The sequence below is a fragment of the Pelobates fuscus genome, chromosome 1 (assembly GCF_036172605.1).
Source record: "Pelobates fuscus isolate aPelFus1 chromosome 1, aPelFus1.pri, whole genome shotgun sequence".
Taxonomy (NCBI): Eukaryota; Metazoa; Chordata; class Amphibia; order Anura; family Pelobatidae; genus Pelobates; species Pelobates fuscus.
Window position 1 is genome coordinate 232,999,555 of NC_086317.1, and position 24,654 is coordinate 233,024,208.

At 45.5% G+C, this 24,654-nt stretch overlaps 1 protein-coding gene across 4 annotated transcripts in view; it reads left to right on the forward strand.

Annotated features, from left to right (window-relative positions):
* The window catches only part of BCAS3 (BCAS3 microtubule associated cell migration factor), a 1,245,307-nt gene that overhangs the window by 267,022 nt on the left and 953,631 nt on the right, over positions 1 to 24,654 (forward strand). For all 4 annotated transcript variants that reach the window (XM_063455132.1, XM_063455142.1, XM_063455152.1 and 1 more), the window contains exon 11: positions 2,722 to 2,805. In XM_063455132.1, coding sequence (XP_063311202.1) covers positions 2,722 to 2,805 — 84 coding nt within the window. The remainder of the gene's footprint in view (positions 1 to 2,721; positions 2,806 to 24,654) is intronic.

Here is a 24,654-nt window from a genome sequence, read left to right on the forward strand (position 1 = left end):
TTCGCTAGCAGTTTCTTTAATACTTATTTGACGTGTTTATGATGGGTTTCTAGATCAGGAGAGTATACCAATATATCGTCCAGGTACACTACAGCACATACATGCAGGAGGTCGCGGAGGACAACATTGATAAAATCCTGGAATACAGCGGGAGTGTTGCATAAGCCGAAGGGCATCATTAGGTACTCGTAGTGGCCACTACGAGTGTTGAAAGGGGTTTTCCACTTGTCCTGTTCCCTTATTCTGACTAGGTTATACGCCCCTCTGAGATCCAGTTTAGGGAACCACTTGGAAGCCTTCAGGCGGTCAAAGGGTTCTGTAATAAGTGGGATGGGGTACATATTTCATATTGTGATTGTGTTTAGGCCCCTGTAGTCTATGCAGAGTCTGAGATCACCCTCCTTCTTCCATACAAAGAAGATGCCAGCACCTGCTGGGGATGAGAATCTCCTGATAAACCCTTTCTTCAGGGACTCCTCAATATATTCCTCCATGATCTTATTTTCATGCTCAGAGAGGGGATATACCAGGCCCTTAGGCGGCATAGTCCCTGGCAATAGATCAATCGCGCAGTCATAAGAGCGATGGGGAGGGAGGTTCTCTGCCTCTCTTTTCTTGAAGACCTGGGCTAAGCAGCATACTGCCAAGGCACTGAGGTAGAATGAGGAGGAGCCGAGGGCAGATTTAGGGAGCAAACAGAATTCACAGGTATAAGACACTGTGTAAGACCATAAGTACCCCAGGACAGTATGTCCAGATTGTCCCAGTTTCTAACAGGATTATACTTTGCTAGCCAAGGAAACCCAAGGACAATGGTGCACGAAGGGGAACATAATACGTGAAAGGTGATCATTTACTGGTGTACGGCGAGTTGTAACTCCTACATTTTATGAGTTATATTTGGTTTCCTCAGTGGCCTGCCGTCAAGCGCTTCCACAGTTACAGGTGAGGCCTTGCGAACTAAGGTCAGTGCACAGGAATCGGCAAAAGATTGGTCCATGAAATTACCATCTGCACCTGAGTCGAGTAGGGCCTTGGTATTAATGGTTTTACTGTTAACATAAAGTGTAAGCGTGATAAGCGACCGGGTGGGTTTGTCATGAGGGGATAGTGTGATAACACCCAAGACCACCCCCTCATTGGGTCTTAGGTGCTGGCGTTTCCCTGAAGGTCAGGACATGTTGTCCTTACATGCCCGTTCTTGCCACAATAAAGGCACAAGCCTTGCCTCCTTCCACGCTGCTTTTTCTCTTCAGGCAGTTTAGTAAAACCTAATTGCGTTGGTTCTGGCGGTGGACCACAAGGGGGCAATGCAGGTTGAGACGTAGGGGATAGGGTGGGCAAGGGGTGAACATACGTTCTGGTGAAAGACTATCGCTGAGAGTACCTCTCTAATGCGAATGTCTATGACTATACAATAGTGTAGGTACGTCTCTGGGCGCTATCTCATCGAGTAGGTAATCAGCTAACCCTACCTGGAAAGCGGTTACCAAAGAATAGTTGTTCCATGCTACTTCTGCCATTAAAGTATGGAACTCAATTTCATAGTCTACCACTGTTCTCTTCCAGCGGAAGCTATCCTATCAGGCATATCAAATGTTCTTCTAAAGGAAGTCAGGAAATCGGAGTATGTCATGTTAGAACCAGATTCCCATATTGGGTTAGCCCAAGCCGAAGTCCTACCAGAGAGGTGGTTAATAACAATGGCTATCTTGGACCTGTTGGTAGCAAAGGAGTGTGGGTTTATGACCAGGTGTATATCAATCTGTTTCAAGAACCCGCAACAAAGGGCAGGATCACCACTGTAGCATTGTGGTGGTGTCATGCGTACAGATCGGCAAGAACCAACTGGTAAAGGTTGATGAACAGGAACCTGTGGAGCGGTAGCGGGTTGTTGTGCCCCTGGTTGGAGATGAGCGGTGCGCTGCAGAATAGTTTGTAATGCCTGGGCGGCGGGGACAGTCGCACGCCACGGATGGGGACCAGAAGACGCCACTGGTGGTGACGGGGCAAGCAAGGACGCCGCAAGCGGCTTGGTGACAGGGGACCTGACACATTAACTCCAGTTCTACACAACTAGTCGGGTGTTAAAAGTTACTCCCTAGTGCGGGCACAGGGCACACTCAAAAAGGGTGAATTTCTACTCGCCATGGCTAACTTTTCACTCACCTTTGGTTAGTCTTGCAGTCATTTTGAGCCTTGAACTCCAGTGAGAGAAGAAATAGGTGCATTATTTTCAAAGCAGTCCCCACTATTCATTTGTATTCCTTTTCAGCGGTTATCTATTTGTCTTGGTTCAATAAATCCATAATTTTACCAGTGTCTTGAAATTTATTCTAGATTTTCTAAAATGACAGCTTTATTACACCAATGTTTAACTATCTAATATGGTCCCCATATGTTATTCTTAACATATCAAAAATTCAATGTCTTAACCGCACCTTTCTAAACATTACAATGGGGAGACCCTGACTAACATTTAACATCTTTCCTAGTTGGACCACCATAGATAACGATCCTGATACAGCACTTGGCAGGCACATCCTAAAATGTATTTAAACAGGAACTGAAAGTTCTATAGCAGGAATAGAATTATGGTTAGAATGTTTGGAAGCATATCATATTTAATATTAATACATTGTAAAACTGTGAACCTAAAGTAGAGGTCATAGGAACAGAGTATAGATTTACTATCTCATAATATAATTCTTATTCCTACAGCTTGTGCGATGCCATCAGTCTCGTGGAGGAGCATGCGGAGACAACATCCAGTCTTATACTGCCACTGTTATTAGTGCTGCCAAAGTAAGTATGTCCAACATATACTTCAACATGTGTCCATTGTCCAGTGAAGGTATACTGCATGAGTGGTCTTATATTGTTTTGTATAATTAACCATGTCTGCAGTTCACAATGTATCTAGTTTTATGTAATGACATTATGTAATGAGTGGTTATTGCACACAATTAAAATAAATGTCTTTCCTTGGTTGTGTTTGTGCTAAAAATACTCCTAGATTTGTATCTCATGTGTCACAAAACAGTGGGGTTATTACAGTGGTCACATGGCAAAATGGGCTTGAGTGCTGAAGAAGACCTATCTATACCTGAACTTCCAATAGAATACCACAAATCCCCCTGGGAAGGGCATCAACTTTTTAGAAAGATATATTAACCTGAAAATATCTACAAATTGTACCCTACAACTTGACTTGTTTATACAAAGGCCTCCTCCTGTATGTATGTATGTATTTGTATGTATATATAACTGTTAAAAATGAAAGACTACACTTAAATATAGAACTGTCATCAAATTTTCACTTCTTCATTTTAAAAAGATTATTATATTTAAAGGGGCACTGTTGGCACCCAGGCTACTTCAGCAATTTGAAGTGGTCTGGGTGCACTGTCCCTTTTGCACCTAGTGTTGCAATGTTAAAAATTGCAGTTCCAGAGAAACTGCAATATTTACATTGCAGCTCTAAGTCTGCCCACAGTACCAGACCACAACTAGAGGGCTTCCTGTATCGAAACGGACCTTTGGTCTGGTATCTGATGCTGGACGTCCTCATGCTTTGCTTGAAGACATCCAGTGTCAGATTTTGCCGTATAGGAGAGCATTGATTCAATGCTTTTCTATAGATAAGTCTAATGCGCGTGCGGAATTTTCTGCGCATTAGCGCCTGTTTATCACGGACGGACAGAGGGGGCAGAGCCAGGACCCAGTGCCTTTGTCCCTCGAGAAAAGATGAGTAAATAAAGGGTTTTATACCCTTTATTCACCCCAGCGGGGTGCGACAGAAGAAGCTACAGTGCCAGGAATACAGTTTTGTATTAGCTAGTTAAACCGATGAGCTAGGACAGTTAACCACATTGCATAAGATTTGCAATGATATTTTTTTAAATGATGTATATTGATTTTTTGAGAAAATGTCACTTGTTTATCTGGCTGAGCAACCTAACTTACCTACTGCTGCTGTTTCTCACAGAACAATCACAACAGTGAGCAAGTTAGTGCAACAGTTGGTCAGATACGAGTAAAGTCTGACTCAACATGGTGCTCAGCCCGAAAAAAATAAATAAAATCAATAGATATGATATTAACTAATATCATTGTTTACATTTAATAAACTGTTAATAATTAAAATTGAAAATTGAAGACTGTTGTCCTTTAAGCTTTTGTGTGTATTGTTTGTAAAGCATAGTTAACCCCTTAAGGACGGCGAGCGTGCTATGCCGTCCTTGGGAACCCGGCTCTAAACGCCGGCGGGCGGCATAGCACGTACACGCCATCCTGGCCACTTACCTGCTCGCCGGCGATCGCGATGGGGGGGAATTACCTGGCATCTCAGTGAGTGCCCCTGCTGCCGATCCGTAGAATAGTATTAATTAAATATTTATAATTATTTATATAAATATATAAATACGTTAAAAATTTAAAAAATTTGTAATTTCGTTCTAACTGTATTTTTATATTAATATATATTGATATCAAAATACACTTGGAACGAAATATTATATATATCTATATACATAAATGGCCAAAATTGGCGTTCAAATTAGTTTTTTGCATTTTTCACACACAAAAAAATATTAACGCTAGTTTTGGCCAGTGTTTGTGACTAAGTGGCTACTAAAAAGACTGTACATACCCCATTTGCAGTACCTTGGGTTGTCTAGTATTGCAAATGCAGGGCCAGCGCTACCTGTTAGGCGGACTAGGCAGCCTAATTCACCCCTTACACACACTCAATGCACCCCTTACAGACGCACAAACTGCATCCCGTACATACACAGAAACACACCTTGCAGCCCTTACACATACAAACACAGATTCACACAATGCATTCCTTACACACATATCAGGACATCCCCTACACACTCCACCCCCTGTGAACAAACTCATTCTCATTGGTGGAACATGAAGGTGGACCCTGGGACCCAGACCTTGAGCTGTGTAAAGGGCTCCCAAAAAAGGGAGCTGCTTCCTGTTCTCCCAGAACATTGATTTTTGTGACCACAGTTACAAACAGCCTCCAGAGAGCCTGTTCTACACCGGACCAGTGGAGCCAGACTGCAGCTAGAGCCCATCATCATCCTCATCTGGTTGTAAGTAGGCAATCTAGTATATTATTAGTGGCACTAATCTCTAATTTACCTCACATTAAAGAAACACTATAGTCCCCAGAAGCACTGCAGCTTAATGTAGTGGTTCTGGTGTCTATAGCCTGTCCCTGCAGGCCTTTTAATGTAAACACGGCGGCACTGCAGCACTGGCATTAGTTAACAACATGGCAGATCAAATGGGTGGGGCATTGTGATGTCACATGAAGGGGGGGGGGGGGGGGCAAACGTTACTTTTGCCTTGGGCGGCAAAAATCTTTGCACCGGCCCTGTGCAAATGGTATGTCATCGTGGGGGTAATTCTCATTCCTGGGCTACCATATGGTCTCAAAGGCAACATAACCAATCTGGCGAATTTCAATGTGAAAAAACAAACATTTTAAATGCTATATTTGACCCTGTGACTTCCCAAAACACCATAAAACCTGTACATACGGGGTACTGTTTTACACGTGAGACATCGCTGAATACAAATATGTGTATTTTATTGCAGTAAAAGCAAACCGTATTAAGACATTCACAGTTAAATTGTCATGCAGAACTAAAAAAAAAATAACATTTCTTAATTTCTCACTTTTTTATATTTTATTCATATTAAATTGTTTCATAGCTAAATATTTGATGTTATATGAAAGCCCTATTTCTCCTGAATAAAATTATATATAATAACTGTGGGTGCACTTAATATGAAAGAGGTGAATTCGGGTTGAATATATAGCGCAAATTCCAAGTTTTGTTTACGTTATTTTTTAATCAAAACGTGTACATTTGGCTCAGTCCTTAAGGGCTTAATTAAGAGTAAATACCCTTTTCAGGACATTCCCTGACTTAATGCTCAGTCAATGCTGTCATCTTTTAGTCCTCTTTGGTAGGAAGCACTAGTTATCTGACCAAAGACCATGCAGAAGTTTGTAATGCCCAACACTTGGCTGTGAAATCAGAATTTGCAAATGGAAAGAAGGCCTTAGTTCCTTGAATTGTCTTCAACTGTATAAGCGGTGGTTCAACGCAAAGAGCCAACACACACCGCACTTTTTATAGCAGCAGAAGCAAGTCTTGTGTTACAAAACAACTTTTTTTTGAGGTGCAAAAGAGCAACAGATGGCAAACAAAAATGTTTCTTCAACATTTTAGGTAATAGTGACTTTAATCAAAGGACATATAAATGGCATTTCACACATGTTGAGCATTATAGTAGTAGATACAAATAATAATATATTAATAATAATAATAATTGAGAGTAATGACTGCTTTCATTATAATGCTACCACATTCATTCTTATAGATCGTAGTGTTGTGGATTGATTTTGTTCAGTCTATATTCAATGAGGGGTTATTGAACATAACATTCAAAATGCCTCTCATGGCAGCAGTAATTTGTTCCATCCCCAGTCCTGTTTAGTGATATCAAAACATAGAGAAGGAACTTGATGGGCAGCTTTTGTGATGCATTGAACCTCTTCTTTAGTTGATGGTCTGTCTCTGTATGCTGAGCAAATGGAACAACAATTATTCAGCATTCGTTCTGTCAGCTCAGTAATGATTTTGCCACTGTAGGCAAGCCTACATGGGCAATCTATTTTATAAATCTCAGGTACTGAGGTACACGTAATGCACTGTAAGATGTGCCAGATAGTTGGTAAAACATATTTGCTGGTATCATATGGTTGGAAGTTATTTATGGTCTACCAACGGTCTTGGCCTCATCCTTGCCTGTGGTGAAATTGAATTGGACTACATTTTTGTTGTTTTGTATTTGTTTTTCTTTTGCTACAAGGCCTATCACTTTGAGCTTTCACTTGTACCTACTGAGTGACTTGTCTTTCTAAAAACAGGCTCATATATGTTTTCTCGACTGTCACTGTACCCCATGATATTAGAGAGTACTCAGGAGTATTTGTGCCATTACACGCAGGGTGATGGTCTGTGGAAGTGTTCAAACTTTGATATATATGCTAGAGCACTTGGTATGTACGGAATTGTGGCTCATATGCAACAGTTTTGTGGGACTCATATTGCATGCACAAGTGTCTTTGTGTTAATCATTCTTGATCTGAAAGGGTTGCTCCAGCCACGATGATTAATTATGATTTTAGTGGGCATGGTAGAAGGATTTTGTATGTGAAGCGTTTCAGATTGACACGCTGATCATCCTGAGGTATTTGCACTTTTGTCCTGGGGGTCTAGTTACACACCCAGCCCATATAACTTTCCCATTCTGACCAAAATTGTAATCCTTAGCATAAATATACATCCATCGTACACAAGATTGTACGGAATGCTTGCTTACAAATGGTATATTATACTGTATTTGAGTTCATGTGCTCAATACCATAACATACTTTTTATTTCTTGCTCTTAATCTAACAATTTTTTTTTTTAATTCTTTATTTTTTCAGTGCATTTGATAACAGTAATGCAATTTGCAAAGGTGAAACAGAAAACAGTGTATAGCATTATATCACAGGTGCTTGTTTTTTGCGAGCATCACACTTTTTTTTTTCTCAAGAACAATCACAACAGACAGTTACATGTCAGTGGTGCATGTTTGTGGGTATACATGTGAGGGCTGTAGTACTGAACATGTGGCTTGGGTTACTGTGCTCAGAGCGACATGAGGTTGGGGGGGCCTGTGTGACCCGAGTGTGTCAGGAGGGATTGATTCGGTCAAGCCGGGCGCTTCATGACATCGGTTATTGTGGGCGTTGTGCCAGGCTAATATAGATGTCGAAGCGTGTGCCGGGACCTAAGTTGTGAGCTAGCTACATGTGTTATGTACATAGAGTGGGTGCTCCTAACCAAGGGAGCTGCGGGGGAGGGGGGGGTGGTGAGTGAGCTTGCGGCGTACCGTCCCTCTCTTGTGCTGTTGTACGTGTGGAAGGGCTGGTGTATCATCTCCCAGGGGAGCTATCTCCTGTTGGGTGGACTCAGTAATGAGCCGCTATGTCTATGGGCATATGTATGTATGTAGTGTTGACAAATAGGAGGAGAAGACATAAAGTGAACTTATCGGAGAAAAAAGAGAAAATAAAATAAAACTTTTCGTTGGCTCAAGAGATCATAGGACGAACTTGGTGAGGAAACAGTTCCAGGGGACGTTAAAGCCTCTGCCGGCTTTTGCGGTTCAGGTCCCGGTAAAGTTCGAGGTGCCTGCTCTTGGGGTAAATGGTTCAACCGTATCCGGGTCCCAGGTTGTTGTGCCGGTCGCGGCTGGTCGAGCTGGTGTCTGCGGTGTGAGGCCCAGGGTTGTCGAGATTGCAGGGATTTCTTCTGGGGATCGTATTAGATGGGTGGTCCCGTTCCTGTTTACTTGTAAGGTGCCCAGGGGTCCCCATTTATAGGATATTCCAGTGGTACGTAGTTGAGATGTCAGGGGAGCCATGGTCCTGCGCCACTGCAATGTAGCTTTAGATAAGTCTTGGTAAAACGAGAGGTGAGAGTACTCAAATTGTACCGGAGCTTTTCCCCGCAGGGAAGACATAATGCGGTTCCGGTCTGCGTATGATACGCATTTCACGATGACGTCCCGTGGCGTTATAGTGGTACTTTGTGGATTCCTGGCAATTCGGTAGACCCCATCTAGAGTCACCTTCTTAGCGGCCCCCGGTGGTAGTATGGCTGCCAGTAGCCTCCGTACATAATGGGGTAATTCCTCCGCTGTTATCTCTGCGGGTATTCCGCGGATTTTAACGTGGGTGCGGCGGTGGCGGTCCTCCATTGCGGTCAGTTGCATAAACATAGAGTGCTGTGTTCCTTGGAGCTGGCGGACCGTGTCGCCAAGCGTTGTAATCACTGTTTGTACCTCACGTATAGTGCCTTCTGTGGCTTGTACCCTGGTGGCGACTGCCTGGATCTCCCTTTGAGCTAAGGCCCTGTCTGCTGCTATCATACTGTGCAGGTCTGTTAATAAGGCCTTGAAGTCGTCCTTTGTGGCTGGTGCTGATCCCCCTGTGAGCGCTTGGGAGGGCTGTGTCATAGCCTCAGGTGTCTGGCTGGGCCCTGTGCTCTGGGCCTCCAGCGATTGCTGGGATGAGGCTGCGTCTGGGTGTTCCCCTGTCTGGCTTGCTTTGCCCTGTGGGGGTTTTTGGAGCATAGCTCCGATGTCCCTACCTTCAGGCTTCTGTGATCGTCGGCCCATGGTACAATCTGGAGGTGGAGAGGGTGAGTTACGGGCGTACCCGGGTGTGTTGTGTGCCAGTGGGCCGCCTAGTAGTGTCTCCAGGGAGAAGCGTGGCGGCTGCAGGTAGGCCGCAGCCTTGCGTTTCGGCGTGGGTCGCCCTGTGGGATACCGGAACGGCATCAATCAGTGTAGCGTTTCACCCTGGGCGGGATGGTGAGGTGCCCGGTACCGGGTGGTGTCAGGGTTCGACGGAATGTCCAGGTTTAGGCAGTGAGTGTCGGGAGCCGACAGATATGGCGTCCGTCTCGTCCCGCTAGCAAGCCCCGCCCCTTAATCTAACTATTTTTTGTAGTTGGATTTTTAAACATTGTTGAAATAGAATGCTGTGCATTGTTTTATAGGTCAACTAATGATAGCTTTGCATGCTCCTGGCTACTTTCATGTCTTCAAGGCCAGCTTTATTAACACTGTCATTTAAAGCCCAGTTGCCCACCTAACTCTCTACCATCCCCAACTCATATCATTATGTAGGGGGGGGGAGAAGGGGGTGGAGAAACCTGGACATCTTGTGCTATGCATTTCCTAACTGTGTTTTAATGTTCACGGGTGGATATCCAAGAAGATAGGGCTATGGAATTGAAATAGCATATTCTGATTTCTTTTAAAAAGCCAGCGTTCTCCTCATTTCACCTTAGATAATGGCTCATGATGTACGGGATGTAGTATTAATCTTGAAGTATCCCTTTTTTATCACACATATTTTGCATCTAATTGTTAAGATACCTTTGTATTTATTGGCTTTGTATGTTTTAATGCAATATAACTATTTACCGGACCATTTTCCTAGGGCCGATATATTTCCCATTCAGTTTGTATATCCTAGCTCATACACTCTGCGTGCCACCATTGGCTGTCTAGTGCCTGCATGCTTGGACTCTGACAACAATTTGATATTAGCCAGCCCAGAACTGTTGTTCTTGGCTGACTGATGAGTCCCAGTGATGGCAGCAGAGGGGTTAATCTCTGTGTGTGCAGTGTTTCATAGCGAAACACTGCATATACAAACTCCAGGCACCATGACCACTTAAAATCACTGGTCATGGTGCTTGGAGTAACCCTTCAACATTATTGGACATAGATTGTTATGATGTCATACTAAATGACTGTGCAGTGATACACAGGGCCGTCGCGTCCTATTGGCTAAGTTAGGACCCCTCTCCCAGTTAAGCACTGCAACAGCGCAAGGGCGCGTCATTCACTTGCCCCACCCCTTGCCCTGTATGTGGGGACAAGGGGACGGGAGAATAACAGGAAATGGGGCCTGGGAAAAAAGTGTCGGCTGACGGGCGCAGTAAAGAAGACAGGAATGAAGAGCAAAGTGCAATGAAGATAAGAGAGAATGCACAGTGTGTTTCATATAATGTGTGTCAGTATGTTTGTCAGTATGTTTGTGTATGTCAGTCTACTTGGGACTGTGTGTGTTTATGTATGTATGGGTCTGTCTGTGTGTGTGTATGGGTGTCTACGTGTCTGCATGGGTTAGTGTGTGTGTCTTTATTAGTCGGTGTGTGTCGGTCTGTTTATGGGTCAGCATGTGCCTTCATGGGTCAGTGTGTGTGTGTGTGTGTGTGTATGTATGGGTCAGTGTGTGCGTATGTGTGTGGTTCAGTGTGTGTCAGTGTCTGCATGAGTGGGTGGAACGAATGGGGCGGCAAAAAAATTTTTTGCCTAAGGCGGCAAAAATCCTTTCGCTGGCCCTGGTTATACATGCTTATCTCAGCATGTATTAGTACAACATACCAAAATGAATATGTGTAATATTTAACTGTGTATTCCACAATAAATTATATAACTAAAACTAGTAAAATATGTATCCAGATATGCTAAAAGTAGTTTAAAATACAGACACAACTGCATCAAGATCAACGTTGAAGTAAATAGTCTTCTTAAAAATGAACGCAGAATAATGAGGGATTCGTTAGTTCTCCAAACATTGTTAAACTCTCCTGAAAATGCCTGGTTTTTATTATATGAATCTCTTGTCTGACCTCAGTATCCCATAAGATAGAACAAGGGGGGAATCTATTTGGATATACATGAAAGCAGTTCGAAAGAGCGTCTAGAAAGGTTATTCGGCTCCCAACAGACGTCGCTTCTGACATTTGACAAATTTTATTTCTTCACCACAAAAAAGAGTATCTTAATTTCAGTTGGTGAGCTTTAAGCTGACTACACATGTTGATTTAATGATATCCATCTTTCCTGCATGTGAGTTGCACATTATAGCAGTAGAAGATGTATTAACGGGGCATTTTTGTTTGGGATAAATAATGAAAAACAATTCTCTGCTCCTTAATATATAGAAACCTGAACTTGAAAATAAATGTGGTGTATTTTATGACTACATCACTTTTGCTAAGCTTGGATATATTCTCCAAAACATTTTGTATCTGCTGTGTTTGCAATCCATATGTCCTACAAGATATGTCAAAAAAGAGAATTTTCTCAGGATTTCTCCTAAACAAGCAGGTTTCCAGGGTGTTTTGTGCATGATGCTGGGTTAATCAGTTTGGAAGACATCATCACCAATCCCTGACTACTATCACTTGATTTATGTGGTTTATTTGATTTTGTCTGAAGCCAAAGACTGTGTCATGCCTATAAACCATTTTTTTTTTTGCTGATGGAGCCTTGCAGAGAAATAAGACAATTCTGCAAAACTTGGTAAAAGCAAAATTTTAAAAGTATTTTGCTTTAGTTAGCGTTGTTCTACTTTATTGGAAGCTATCACATTTGTTTCACCTCAGAACTCCATTATTAGATTGGTTCACGGACATGACACTGATAGGATGGTGAGTAGGTATCTGTCATGGCTCGTGGCTACACGTGGTCGCGCCCAATTGGTGCGACCACGCTGACTGGTTGGAGGAATTACCTGTTCAGCAACGAGCCGGGAGCCAACCCGCTGGGCCATCCGTCCCCTCCACACGGGGGATCCAAAATGGCGCCGAACACGAGGTCATGGCCATTTGTAGCTCCGCCTCCAAACATCGACGCACAAGCACGTTCTGGGGTCAGAGGCCAAGCTCTGACCAATCACAACCCAAGGAGATTTCCCTAGCTCATTGCCCTGTCGTGGTTTCCATTCCTGGTATCTGAGAGTGCATATTTTTGTCCTTGTTATTGAAATTCCTGGTATTGAATTTGGCTATTCCTGACTATTCTAATCTCTGGTTTCCTTGTCTTGTGTTTCTTGTGTTTCTTGTGTTTCCTTGTATTTCTCATCGATCTTGTGTATTTCTGGCTTCCTTGACCTCGGTTTTCCCTTGACCATTCTCTGTCTTTCAACGTTTTAATCCGGCCATTCTAAGGACTGGTTTACATTCTGTCTATTTTCTGTTCTATGTAGATGTTACATAGTTAGTTAGTCGTGACAGTATCTGGATCTTTAATCACATGTACTGTGATGACTCAAGAAATTGTTCTTGATAGAAGACATGTAGTAACTATGAGCTATTATTTTTGCTTTATTTATGTTCTGGATTTTTGTATTCGAGTGAGTTAATTTGGGGAAATTATTTTATAGATTTTATTTTGAAACTGTAAGTATCTGTGACTGAAGTGAACGTCTTCACAAATAACAGTACAGATATCACTATAGCATCAGCTATAAAAAGTATAGACCTCCAACTGTAGGTCAATATTAGGGATAAAATTATTCTGCTTACGTCGCAGTTGAGCCTTTAATGACATTTTTTTCAGATGACATGGCAGTGTTATTATTAAATGAGTGAGAAGTACAACAGTGTAATAATATTCCAAAGAACATGTTAACGAAAAAGTCTCACAAGAGCAAAGGTCACCCTTAAAAGAGACGGAGAACATATAAAATCCAAGTATTAACAACTAAAGGTGCAGTAAAGACAGTCCAGCTCGTATGCAAGCTATATGTTATAGTGGCTTTGTAGGCAGCGTACGTTTCCATTTTCTTACATACTCATGCAGTTTTTACCTGGGAGAATTTCTCTTTAAGGGAGCCACAATGAAGATGAGGCTAGGTGAGAAGACAGAATACTTAAAGGGACACTTTCGTCTCAAAAACAACTTCAGCTTATAAAGCCTCTGAAGTTTCACTGCTCAATTTCCTGCCATTTAGGAGTTAAATCACTTTTGTTTCTGTCCATGCAACTCTAGCAAAACCTTCCCTGGCTGTGATTGACACAGCTTACATCAAAAAATGGTTTCATTTTCAATCAGATGTTAACTTACTTTAAACATTTTTATCTCCTGCTCTTTAAATTGAACTTTAATCACATACAGGAGGCTCCTGTAAGATTTAGCAAGCTATTAACAGAGCATGAAATTATAAATTAATCAGAATTCCCAATAAAGGAAGTGTAAACATTAGATCTCACTTTACAGGAAGTGTTGGGAAGGTGTGACTAGGACTGCATAAACAAATAATATACAATCTAAACAGATTAAAATCTTTAAAAATGAGTGTTACTCAGATATGCAACTTTTTTAATTTGCTTCCTCATCAATATTATTAGGTGGGTTATAGCATATTCCTACCAATAATTGATTTTAATTATTTTGCCTCAAGCAGATATCTTCCTATAAGGCTTCCATACTTTCCTCATCACATACCACTTCCATAATATGTGGCTTTAACTCGAGGTTTACATAAAAAGATACCCCTCCATATTTACAAATTTTTCTATCCTTCCAAAACAATGTGTAACTTTTAACCACTGGTGTTTCATCACACCATGTTTCCATTATGCCTACCATGTCATATTGTTTAGTATATGGTAATGCTGCAAGTTCCCCTCCGTTTCTTATCTTACATCTATCCTCGTTATCCTGCGCTAAATCCCATTCCCTTTCTGTCTCTCTTTATTCTGTAGACATCTGTGTTCCTTCCCTCCACCACAAGTTTAAAATCTCCTCCAACCTAACCATCCAGTGCCCGTTTGGACATTGGGGGAAATGGGACAGGCTTATTTATTCAACTCAAAGCTTACTTTTCACAATCTCTGAATTCTGACACACACATTGCTCTGTTTGCAATCTGAGAATGATGTTGTGCTTCGTAACAGTGTCTTGGCAACAAAGCAGTTGGGGTCAAGCTTTACCTGATTTTGCATGCAATAATTTGTACTCCATAACATGCAAGAACCAATACACCTTATTAAGGAACAGTATTTGTTGATGACCCAGTTATGATCTGGAGTGATTCTGTCTGATTCTACTGTTTAATATTCTGACTTATACACTGTAGGTTTACCAAGCGGTATAAATCCACCTCATTACAGTTGCTGTAAAAAAATGTAAAATAAAGTCCTGGAAATCAGATAACATTTATTTCCAGAATACTGATAACTGTTACTAGTTTATATTACACCAAATGGCACCTGTACAAAACATAATAGTCTACAATGTAGACTATACCTGTGAAGTTGCTAAATAAGAAATATACCTGTGAAGTTGCTAAATAAGATATATATATATATATATATATATATATATGCAAAATAATAAAATAAACTCTGTGTAATGTGACAATATGTGCAGCATGTTATTACATACAGCAAACAGTCTGAATTGAGAACACAATCAGGTTGTTCCAAGTTAAGGAGAGTACTGTAACCCTTGGGACAGAAGAATAAAACACATGGAGAAACACTTAGAAAACAAAATAGGATAATCTGTGTACTGTCTGGCATCAAATAATGAACACACGTTCACTTGTCACCTAATAACTGCCTGAGATGCCGCCACTGTCTTTAACCCCGAGGTGGTAAATTGATTTAGCCAAGCTGCATCTGTTTTCTCCTGTTACCTGATAACTCCTTAATGAGTCTTAACAGCCTATGTGAGCATGAAGCCATTAGCACTAATGGAGAGGGAAGACATCTAAAATGGCATGGGAAAGGCTAAAGATTTCCAGTCAAGTTTTTGCAAATAATACAGACTGCACATGGGAATAGCTTATAATGATCTTGTCTTGATATTTTGGACTAATGGAAGAGGTTAAATATGCTCGCTGGTCATGTCCCTTGCTGTTAACCCTTGCAAGCCTTTGTTTTTACTTGGTTATATGCTGCTATTTAGGGTAAATTATAAATGGAGACGTGAAATCATATGTTGAAATCAAGACTTTGTAGGTATTATGGATACGTGAAATCAACACTTTCTCATAACTTTGACAATTTAGAGTATTTCACAATTTATTTATTTATAAATGTTGATTTTTGGTTGTTTTTTTTAATGCAATTATACAATTGTTTTTGCTGCATTTACACCATATCAAATAGGATCATCATAAGGGATCCAGGGTAAGGTAGGAAATGTAATTAGAGACTGGCACTGAAAAGAGGGCAAAATCATCAGCAGACAAACCAGCATAAAATCTTAGGTTTAAACAAAAGTTAAAGGGACACTCCAGGCACCCACACCACTTCTGCCCATTGGAGTGGTCTGGGTGCCAATTTCCACCCTTAACCCTGCAAGTGTTATTATTGCAGTTTTTTAGAGAGAGCCACTAGAAGGGACTTCAAGGTTCTTAAAACACGAAAAGTGTTTTATTTTTTTTTTGTAAATATGTGTTTATTGGGGAGTTAAGTTCAATCAGTCAACTGTAAGTAAACATCAGTTGGGACACGCAGGTCCCGGCTATCAGTATAACAGCGATAGTATGTAAGAACTGTAAGTAATCATTTCAATTAAAGCGACACGCAGGTCGCCTCTTAACATGAGCATCTCGTTTCTAACTGCCAACATATTAACATTCTGTTCTCTGTTTTCTTTCCCTCCATACCCCCCCCCTGTCAACCCCCCCCCCACCCCCCGCCCCCCGTGGGCAGCCACTCACTTCCCGTGGAGAACCTTTGGAAGTGTCAAGTGGGGCAAATGAGTGTAGTATCCCTTGCTTTTCAGAAGGATATATGTCGAGAGGTATAAGCTCTGGGTGTCAGTTTAGCGGTCTATCCAGCCATAGCTTACACATGGGTCTAATGGTGTTAGGCGTATGACGTGGTTCGGGGCTTGAAGGGTGGGTCCAGCACTTCGGGTATGGGTCAATACATCCCTACTTGAGCTTGGGTGGGTAGGTTTCAGGTTGCAATCGTGGTGGGAGTAGCAATACAGGACGTAGATTACCACTAGGCGGGGTCAGGGGTTAGCTGTCATGGTCTTATTACCATGTGTTCCCTGGGGTGCAAGAGGCGTCCGCCCCCCCCCCCCCCCTCCCCGTTAGCCGTCAGCGGGCATTATGTGGTGCCATGAAGTGTCTCTGCGTTAGGAAGTTGGTATGTCTCACCAGTGGTGCGTTCTCGTGTTCTGCTGGTACCAGGGTATCCAGTGCATGGATCAGGGCTAGAGTAGCGTCTATGGTCCCCTTGTTCCCCTATCTGTGCCAGCTGTCTAGGTGGTAGCTGTCGGGTCATGCTTTCACTGTGGTTCATAGTCAGTATGTTCCCGCTGTCCATCTGTCTGCTAAGGTACCCAGTGCCTGGGGAGTCATCTCTGGGCTAATCTTGTTTCAGGTGTGTGTGTGGGTGCCTATTCTGGTGGTCATAGGTGCTGGTATGTGCGTGTGGTGGTAGGTGTGGTGTGTGTTCTATGAGCATCTTTCCTCGTCCCCCCATCCGCCTGCCCCCTCCTGTGTGGCTCAGTGTGGTGTCAGTCTCTCCCGTGTAGTATCGATTACTAGTGCATATGTATTCTATGTTATAAGATAGTGGCTATCTCCCTACGCGCATTGCATGCAAGGCTGGTTACTCTGTGCGCTGATGGCGTTCCCTCATCCCCGTCCCTCAAATAATCGCTCCCAACCGTGGTGAGTCCCCCGCTCGGGTCCCACCGGGGTCCCTGCCCACCTGTCCCCCGGCCCCTGGGTGAGGAATTGGCAGATCAGTGTGGAAATAGGGAGGTCGTGTCAGGCAAGCCCAGGTCCCGTACTCCCACATCCCTCTTAGTCGTCATCTGCATTTCGCGAGCGGTAGAAGAACCAGGGTCCCCATTGTTCCGCGTGCTTTTCTTGTTTGCCTAGCAGGTTTGCTATTGCGGATTCGGCTTTTTGAATATCATCCACTTTACGTCTCCATTGTTCGATCGTCGGCGGGTGTGTCTTCTTCCAGAGCAGTGGTATCAGTGTCTTCGCCGCGTTCAAGAGGTGTCGAAGGATCGATTTTTTGTAAACTGAGAGTGATTTATCTGAGTGGTGCAGTAAGGCTAGGTCTGCCGTCAGGTTTGGAGGATCGCCCAGTATCTTTTGTATTTCGTCCCCAACATTCACCCAGTATGGCTTAATACCGTCGCAGTCCCACCAGATATGCTGGAGGGTCCCGGTCTCGGTCCCGCATCTCCAGCATGTGTTTGGAATTTCCGGGCTGATTCGGTGTAACAGAGATGGGGTGCGGTACCAGTGGGATAGTAATTTGTAGTTCGTCTCCTGGTATTGTGAGCTAGAGGAGCTCTTATGTTGTAGTAATAGTATTTGCTCCCATTGACTTTCTGTGTATTCTTTGTCTAGTGCGTCTTCCCAGCGCCTCTTGAAGGTATCTTTCCTCTCCCTCTCGCCTGTCGCCAGTCGCTGGTACATTGTGGAGACTGTTCCCTCCGCCTCGGGTGTCTGGAAGCATAATTGTTCAAACCACGATAGGTCTCTGTGCAGTCTATTTCTATGCGGCAAGTTGTAATAGAAGTGTTTGAGTTGGGCATAATGAAATTGGTGCATCAACGTGGGTCTCTCTACTTCCGATAGGTCCTGTAGCGTCTTCATCCCCCTGTCTGTGACCGCCATATGTAGCGGTATGAACCCGTCGTGGTTCGATAGCGGCCATGCTGGTGGCGGTATTCCATCGCCAATGTATGTGTTATGGGCAATGGGGATCAGGGGGCTCGGGGTAGGTGAGATGTAGGAAGTTTGTCTCAGTCGGGTCCACGTCTTAAGGGTCTGGGTGATTGGCGAGTCCTCCCCGAGGTCCTTCTTGGCGTCCGCTTCCTTGTACCATAGGAAGAGGTGTAGGTGGTTGTTCGCCAGTTCCCGGCCTAAGGAGGTCCACCGTTTTTGAGGGGACGCCAAGTGCAATTCCCTGATGCGTTGTAGAATCGTGGCTTGGTAATACTTGTGGAGGTTCGGCAGGGCCAGTCCTCCCCACGGTTTGGGAAGGCTAAGTGTGTCGTGTTTGATCCTGGCTCTCTCTCCCTTCCAAATATATCTGAGGAACGCCGAACGGAGGGTTTTAAAGAATACCGGTGGGATTGTGCGAGGTATGGTGTGGAACTTGTATAATATCCTCGGTAGGATGTTCATTTTAATGACTGCTATACGACCTTGCCAGGAGATATGGTTGAAGTTCCATCTCTTAAGGTCGTTGAGGATGTCTGTCAGGAGGGGTGCGTAGTTTTGCGCATATATATCTCTAGCTTCAGGTGTAACCCGGAGCCCGAGATATGTCATATATTCCGTGCACCAGTGGAACGGATACCGGTGTTGCAGGGTGGCGCATTCCTCTCCCCTGACCGTCACATTCAAGACCTCGCATTTAGGCTGGTTGAGCTTAAGTCCCGATAGTGCTCCATATGTCCGGAATTCACTCATGAGTAGTGGGAGCGACTCAAGGGGTTCGGCTAAGAAGAACAGCATATCGTCCGCGTAGGCGGCTACTTTGTGTTCCTGTGTCTTATGTGTAAGGCCCAGGATCCGGGGGTTGTTGCGGATTTTATCAAGGAACGGTTCCAGGGTGAGCGCGAACAAGAGTGGCGAGAGTGGACACCCTTGCCTGGTTCCGTTTCGAATCTCGAAACTGTCCGTGAGGGCTCCATTTACTCTGACTCTGGCATTTGGTTGATGGTACAGCGTCTGGATCCAGGTCATCATTCCCTCCCCAACACCGACCCTCCTCAGCGTCTCCATCATGAAGTGCCAGTCCACCCTGTCGAATGCTTTTTCCGCATCCGTGGATAGTAACAGTAGCTTTTTCTTCTGGTGTTTCGCCAGGTGTTGTAGCATGAAGAGCCGGAGCGTACTATCTCTGGCTTCCCTGCCCGGGATGAAGCCTGTCTGATCAGGGTGGACCAGTCTAGGCATGAAGGCCTGCAGACGGAGGGAGAGGATCTTCGAGAAGAGTTTTATGTCGGTGTTGATGAGGGAGATTGGGCGGTAGTTACCCACCTGTTCCGTGTTCTTCCCCGGTTTAGGTATCACTGTGATCGTCGCTGCCAGGGACTCCTTGTGAAAGGGAGCTCCATCACGTAGGTTGTTGAGGGCCTTCACCAATCTTGGAAGTAGGTCGTCGCTAAACTTTCTGTAGTATTCCACCGGGAACCCGTCCGGGCCCGGCGTCTTACCGTTTTTGGCCGATTTTAGGGCCAGCTTAAGTTCACCTTCAGTGATAGGTGCTTCAAGTCCATCCGCTTCTTCCGGGGTGAGGGCGTCCGGATTGAACCCTTGTAGGTATCTCGTGGTTTCGATTCTCTTCTGTGCGGTGTTGGTGTCACCATCTGTGTCAGGGATGTTGTATAGTTGTGAGTAGTACATCCGGAATTCGTTTGCAATGTCATCTGGGAATTGTGTAAGCTTACCCTGTCTAGTGCGCAGGGTGTGAACTTGCGCCTGTTTCTGCGGGCCCCTGAGCATCTGAGCGAGAAGTTTGCCCCCCTTGTTAGCGTGCGTGTAAAAGAATGCTTTTGAGCGTTGCACCTGTCTCATGTGGTTGCGTTCCAGGGTGTCTGTGAGTTGTTTTCTTTTCAGGGTCAGCTCACGGTAAGTTGGGTCGTGTTGGGTTCTTTTATGTAACTGTTCCAGGTCCGCTATCTGCTTGGTGAGGTCTTTAATCTGTGCGCCTGCCTCCTTCTTTTTTTGTGTGGCCAATCTGATGAGGTGGCCCCTCAGAACACTTTTGTGCGCCTCCCAAATGGTCATGTCTGAAACGTCTTCTGTGGAGTTCTCTTCGAAGTATCGACGAATGTGGTCGGCTATCAATGTTCTCGACGGTATATCTTGGAGTAAGGTGTCGTTGAGTCTCCAAGTCATCCTAGCCGGGCGATATAGAGGTGACTCTAGTTCCACCCTCACTTCACTGTGGTCCGACCAGGGAGTCGAATGGATGCTTGCCTTTCGGAGGAATGTGAGTCCTTCCTGCTGTATGCATATGTAGTCGATCCGGGAATATCTATGGTGTAGCGTGGAGTAATAGGTGTAGTCCCGGTCCGCAGGATGGAGTGCCCTCCATGCGTCTGTCAGGCGAAGTGTTCTGAGGGATCTTCGAATAGTTTGCAGGGCCGAGTCGGGGACACAACTCCGTCCCATGGATGTATCGACCAGAGGGTCTAGTGGGACATTTAGGTCGCCTCCCATTATCAGTACTCCCTCTGTGAAATTGGCTAACTTTCTCAATGTCCTACGGAGGAAGCTGGCTTGTCCTGAGTTCGGGGTGTAGATGTTTGCTATTGTATACGTCCTTCCCGCTAGGATTCCTTTGACGAAGACGTATCTGCCGTTACCGTCCGACTGATGGTCCGTGGGCACGAACTGGAGGTTAGCTGCGATCAGGATAGCTGTCCCTGTTTTTCGCATTGTGGGGTGATTGCTATAGTAATTTAGTGGGTAATGTCGGTTTTTGAGTAGCGAGTTTGCCTCCTCTCTCAGGTGCGTCTCCTGCAGGAGAGCGAACGAAACGTGGTGTCTCTTGAGGGTTCTTAAGAGGTGCGATCTCTTTTCAGGGGTGTTAAGGCCCCTGCAGTTCTGAGTCGTAATGATCAGGGGTGCCGGGGAGTAGGCCATTGCCGTGTCTCACTCGTCGGTCAGCTGCGTGCGGTCTAATCCCTACCTCCAGCCAGGGGTCTTCACCTCTTGTGTGCGGGAACGGGGCCGGGGCCTGCCGGATCAACTGCCGTAGGGCGGCGGGGTGAGAGAGCTGGAGCAAAGGAAAGGAGGGAGGGCACAAAGAGGAGAGAGAGAGGCAGGAAAAAAAAAAAGGGGGGGGGGGGGGCGGGGGGCCAGGTGAGCACCCCCCGGGGCGTCCAGCGATGAGTTAGAGCGCTGTGGGTATGAAGTCCCTCGTGACACCGCGTCACAGACGTAAGCCGTTTGTGGGGTGTGTCTCCGTAGGTGCTTGTGTGCCTACTTGTGTTGGTTGTCCCCTGAAGTGTGTGTGGGTGATTAGTGTGGTGGTGAGAGTGTGTGCGCGGCTGTTATGTGGGGTGTGTCCGTGTGTGTGTATACCAACTTATGTGGTGGGTGTTGGTGTACCCTCCTGTATATAATGAGGTCCCGTGTAACTGGGTGGGTGTCCAGAGCCGTACCACTACACGGTATATACCGGAGTAGCCGCGGCTGTGGCCCCCTCAGTGGTTCTGGTTTACACGGGCTTAGTTCGGGTCGTGGCCTATGCCAGGTCGAAGTGGTGCAAGGGTGTGTCTGGAAGTCTCAGGTGGATGACCTGTCCCGCTGAAAGCATAGCGTCTTGTGTGCACTTTGTTGCTGTTGTTACTGGCGGTTATGTACTCTCCCTCCGGGTCTATATCAGCACTATCTAAAATTGCGTCTGTAGAGTCCCCCCCGTCTGGTGGTCCGGGTTCCGCTGGGGCTCATAACCAGTCGGCTCTCGAGTGGCATCGGGTGAGTCAGAGTCAGTCAAGTTAAGTGAGGCTAAGCCCAGGTCGTTATAATTCGTCGCCGTCTTGGTGGTGGGGACGTGCCGTCCAGGCGTCGGTCGGTGATAGTGGGCGTGATTCTTGGGTGCCTGTCTCTGCAGTGCGAGTGCGGTCTAGAGTGTGGGATAATCTGCGTTAAGAGTGGGGTTGGCTGAGGCGTCTAGGCTAGGTCCAGGGTGTGTGTCCGGGGCGTCACTGGGTATGGTCACTCCATCTATGGTACCTGTCCTATCCGGTGACCTCGTGACCTTCCTGTGTTGAGTACAGTGCTCGGTGGGCCCTATATCGTACATCTACCTGTCCCATCAATATGCATTTTCATCCTCTCCCACCCTCGCCCACCCGCCACAAGCATTTTCCCCCCTCCAACATTCAACATTACCCTGATCCCCCTCCCCCACATTCCCAGTCCTCTAGTAGAGCCTGGAGTAGCATCAGGCTGTGTCCTTGGGTTAGCGGTGGTTCGGGTGTAGCGGCACTACAGTATAAAGCGGCAAGGTCCCATTTCCCAACTCTCTCCCCCCCTCCCAAGGAGCGTCTAGGATCCCTCCCTCTCTAAACAATAGAGCCAAGTTGTCAATGTCCCAGTGGTGCGTAGGCACTCCTGACCTCGTCAGGTAGGGGAGATGGCGTCGGGTGGGTGGCGTCAGTCCTCATGGATTCAGTCTATGCCATCATCACTAGTGTGTGGTTTAGGCGATTAAAGTCATTAGTCCCGGGTCAAAGTCAATACGTGTCAGAGCAATAATATAAATGTACTTAGCTGTTACGATCTCAGTCACAGGGATGCCTCGGTCCTACCAGCCGGGGGAGATGTCAAAACGTCCGCCTTAGTGCCAAACCGTTAGTCAGCCTGCTGGGCCGGGTTGCGTGGCCGGTGCGCCGGCGGTCTGTGCGGCGAGTCTTCTCTGCGGCGTCGTGCAAGTCTTTGTGCCATCGGGCCAGGGCGTGGTTCTGTCGGACGCAGGATCCAGTCTTCAACCTCCGTGGGCGGCAGGCCTAGTCGCCTCAGGAATATCGGCACTTCTTCAGGCCACCGGACCGGGATCCATTCGTTATCTTGGCGGGCCAGTAAGCTAAAGGGGAAGCCCCACTTATAGGGGATGTTGCGGCTCCTCAGAAGTTGGGTTACCGGCCGGAGTGCCTTGCGGGCCTCAAGAGTGAGGGGTGACAGGTCCTGGTAGAGGGCCACTTCCGAGCCTTGAAACGGCCAGGACTGTTTGGAGCGGGCCTTGGACATTATTAGTTCTTTTAGTTTAAATTCACGCAGGCAGCAAATAATGTCTCTTGGGGAATTGTCGACGTTTCTCGGTCTTGTGGCCCTGTGAGCTCTGTCGAAGTGGATGTGTTGTGGTGCATCTGGGCCTAATATACCTTTGAAGAGAGCGGTAAGTACAGCCTCTACGTCTTCTTCTCCGTTGGATTCAGGGAGGTTGCGCACTCGTATATTAGATCTGCGCCCTCTGTTATCCAGGTCCTCGGCTTGTCTTCTAAGGTGCAGCAGGATAGTCCCCTGTCGGGTAATTGCTAGGTTGTTAGCCTCTATGCGGCTAGACATTGCCTGTTCTGAGGCCTCCAGGGTCTGAATGCGGCTGCCATGTGCTGCCAGTTCGCTTCCCAAAATGGCGACCTCCGCTCTAATTGCTTCATGGAGCGTGTCTGAGGTGCTTTTGAGGTCGTCCTTCATGGTTGCAGTAAGGGCCCTGATATCTGCTCTTATGTCCGCTAGGGATAGGGCATGGGGTTCCGTCTCCGGCGGTGAGTGCTGGCTGTCGGCCATCTTGGGGCCTTGTGCTCCGCGTGGCTGGCTGCTCGGTGTTTGTAAGTAGCCGTCCAGGGAACCGGCGTGCGGGCTGTTCAGCGGTCTCCTGGGGGTCTGGTGGGTGTCTGCCCGTTTGGTGCGCCCCATCGGGAGAGTATTGCTGCGTTTAGTGCTGCTTATAATGCTGCGCGGGTCGGAGCTCCGAAGTTAAGCGTCCATCTCCGACGGCTTCCAAGCCACGCCCACACGAAAAGTGTTTTAAACGACGCTGGACGTCCTCATACTATGTGAGGACCTCCATCGTCGCCGAAATCCCCACAGGAAAGCATTGAATAATGTGGCCATTGGCGCGCATGCACATTAGGTCTCCTTCGCCTGCTGAATTTAACCCTTTTGCTGCCAGAGCTGTAAGTCCACCGGCAGCATCATTGGTTAGCTAGCCAAGAACACAATTTCCGGGATGGCTAATGTTAATTCTGTGCATATTTCTGTGCTTTCATTTGCTGCGAGCAATCAGCTGACACTAACGCAATGATTGGCCAACGGAATCTGCATCTGGATTCTGTAGCTCTGCAGAAGCCGGATGCACATCACCAGCCGTTAGAGGATGCTTGGCGGGGACAAAGGTAACAAGACAAACTGTTGCAAAACTGTTTACACCATCATTGGCAAAGTGAACTGTAGTGGGTTTGATGCTTCGAATAACCCTTAAATAAACTAAAAATATACTTTCTATCTAACTTTGTCTTATCGCTTTTAGTAAATTTTAATCTTTGTGGTCTTAATGAAAAGAACACTATAATTTTAACAATACATTTATTTATTTATTTTATCATCACAGTGTTCCATGTAGGAGTTTATTCACAATTATAGAGAATTGAAAGCTGAATGTCAAAATGTTATCTAAAATAGTCAAACTTTGATTTGGTGACATGGCTTGAAAATCTGCTATTGTTCCAAAAATGTTTAAATTCAGTTTTCAC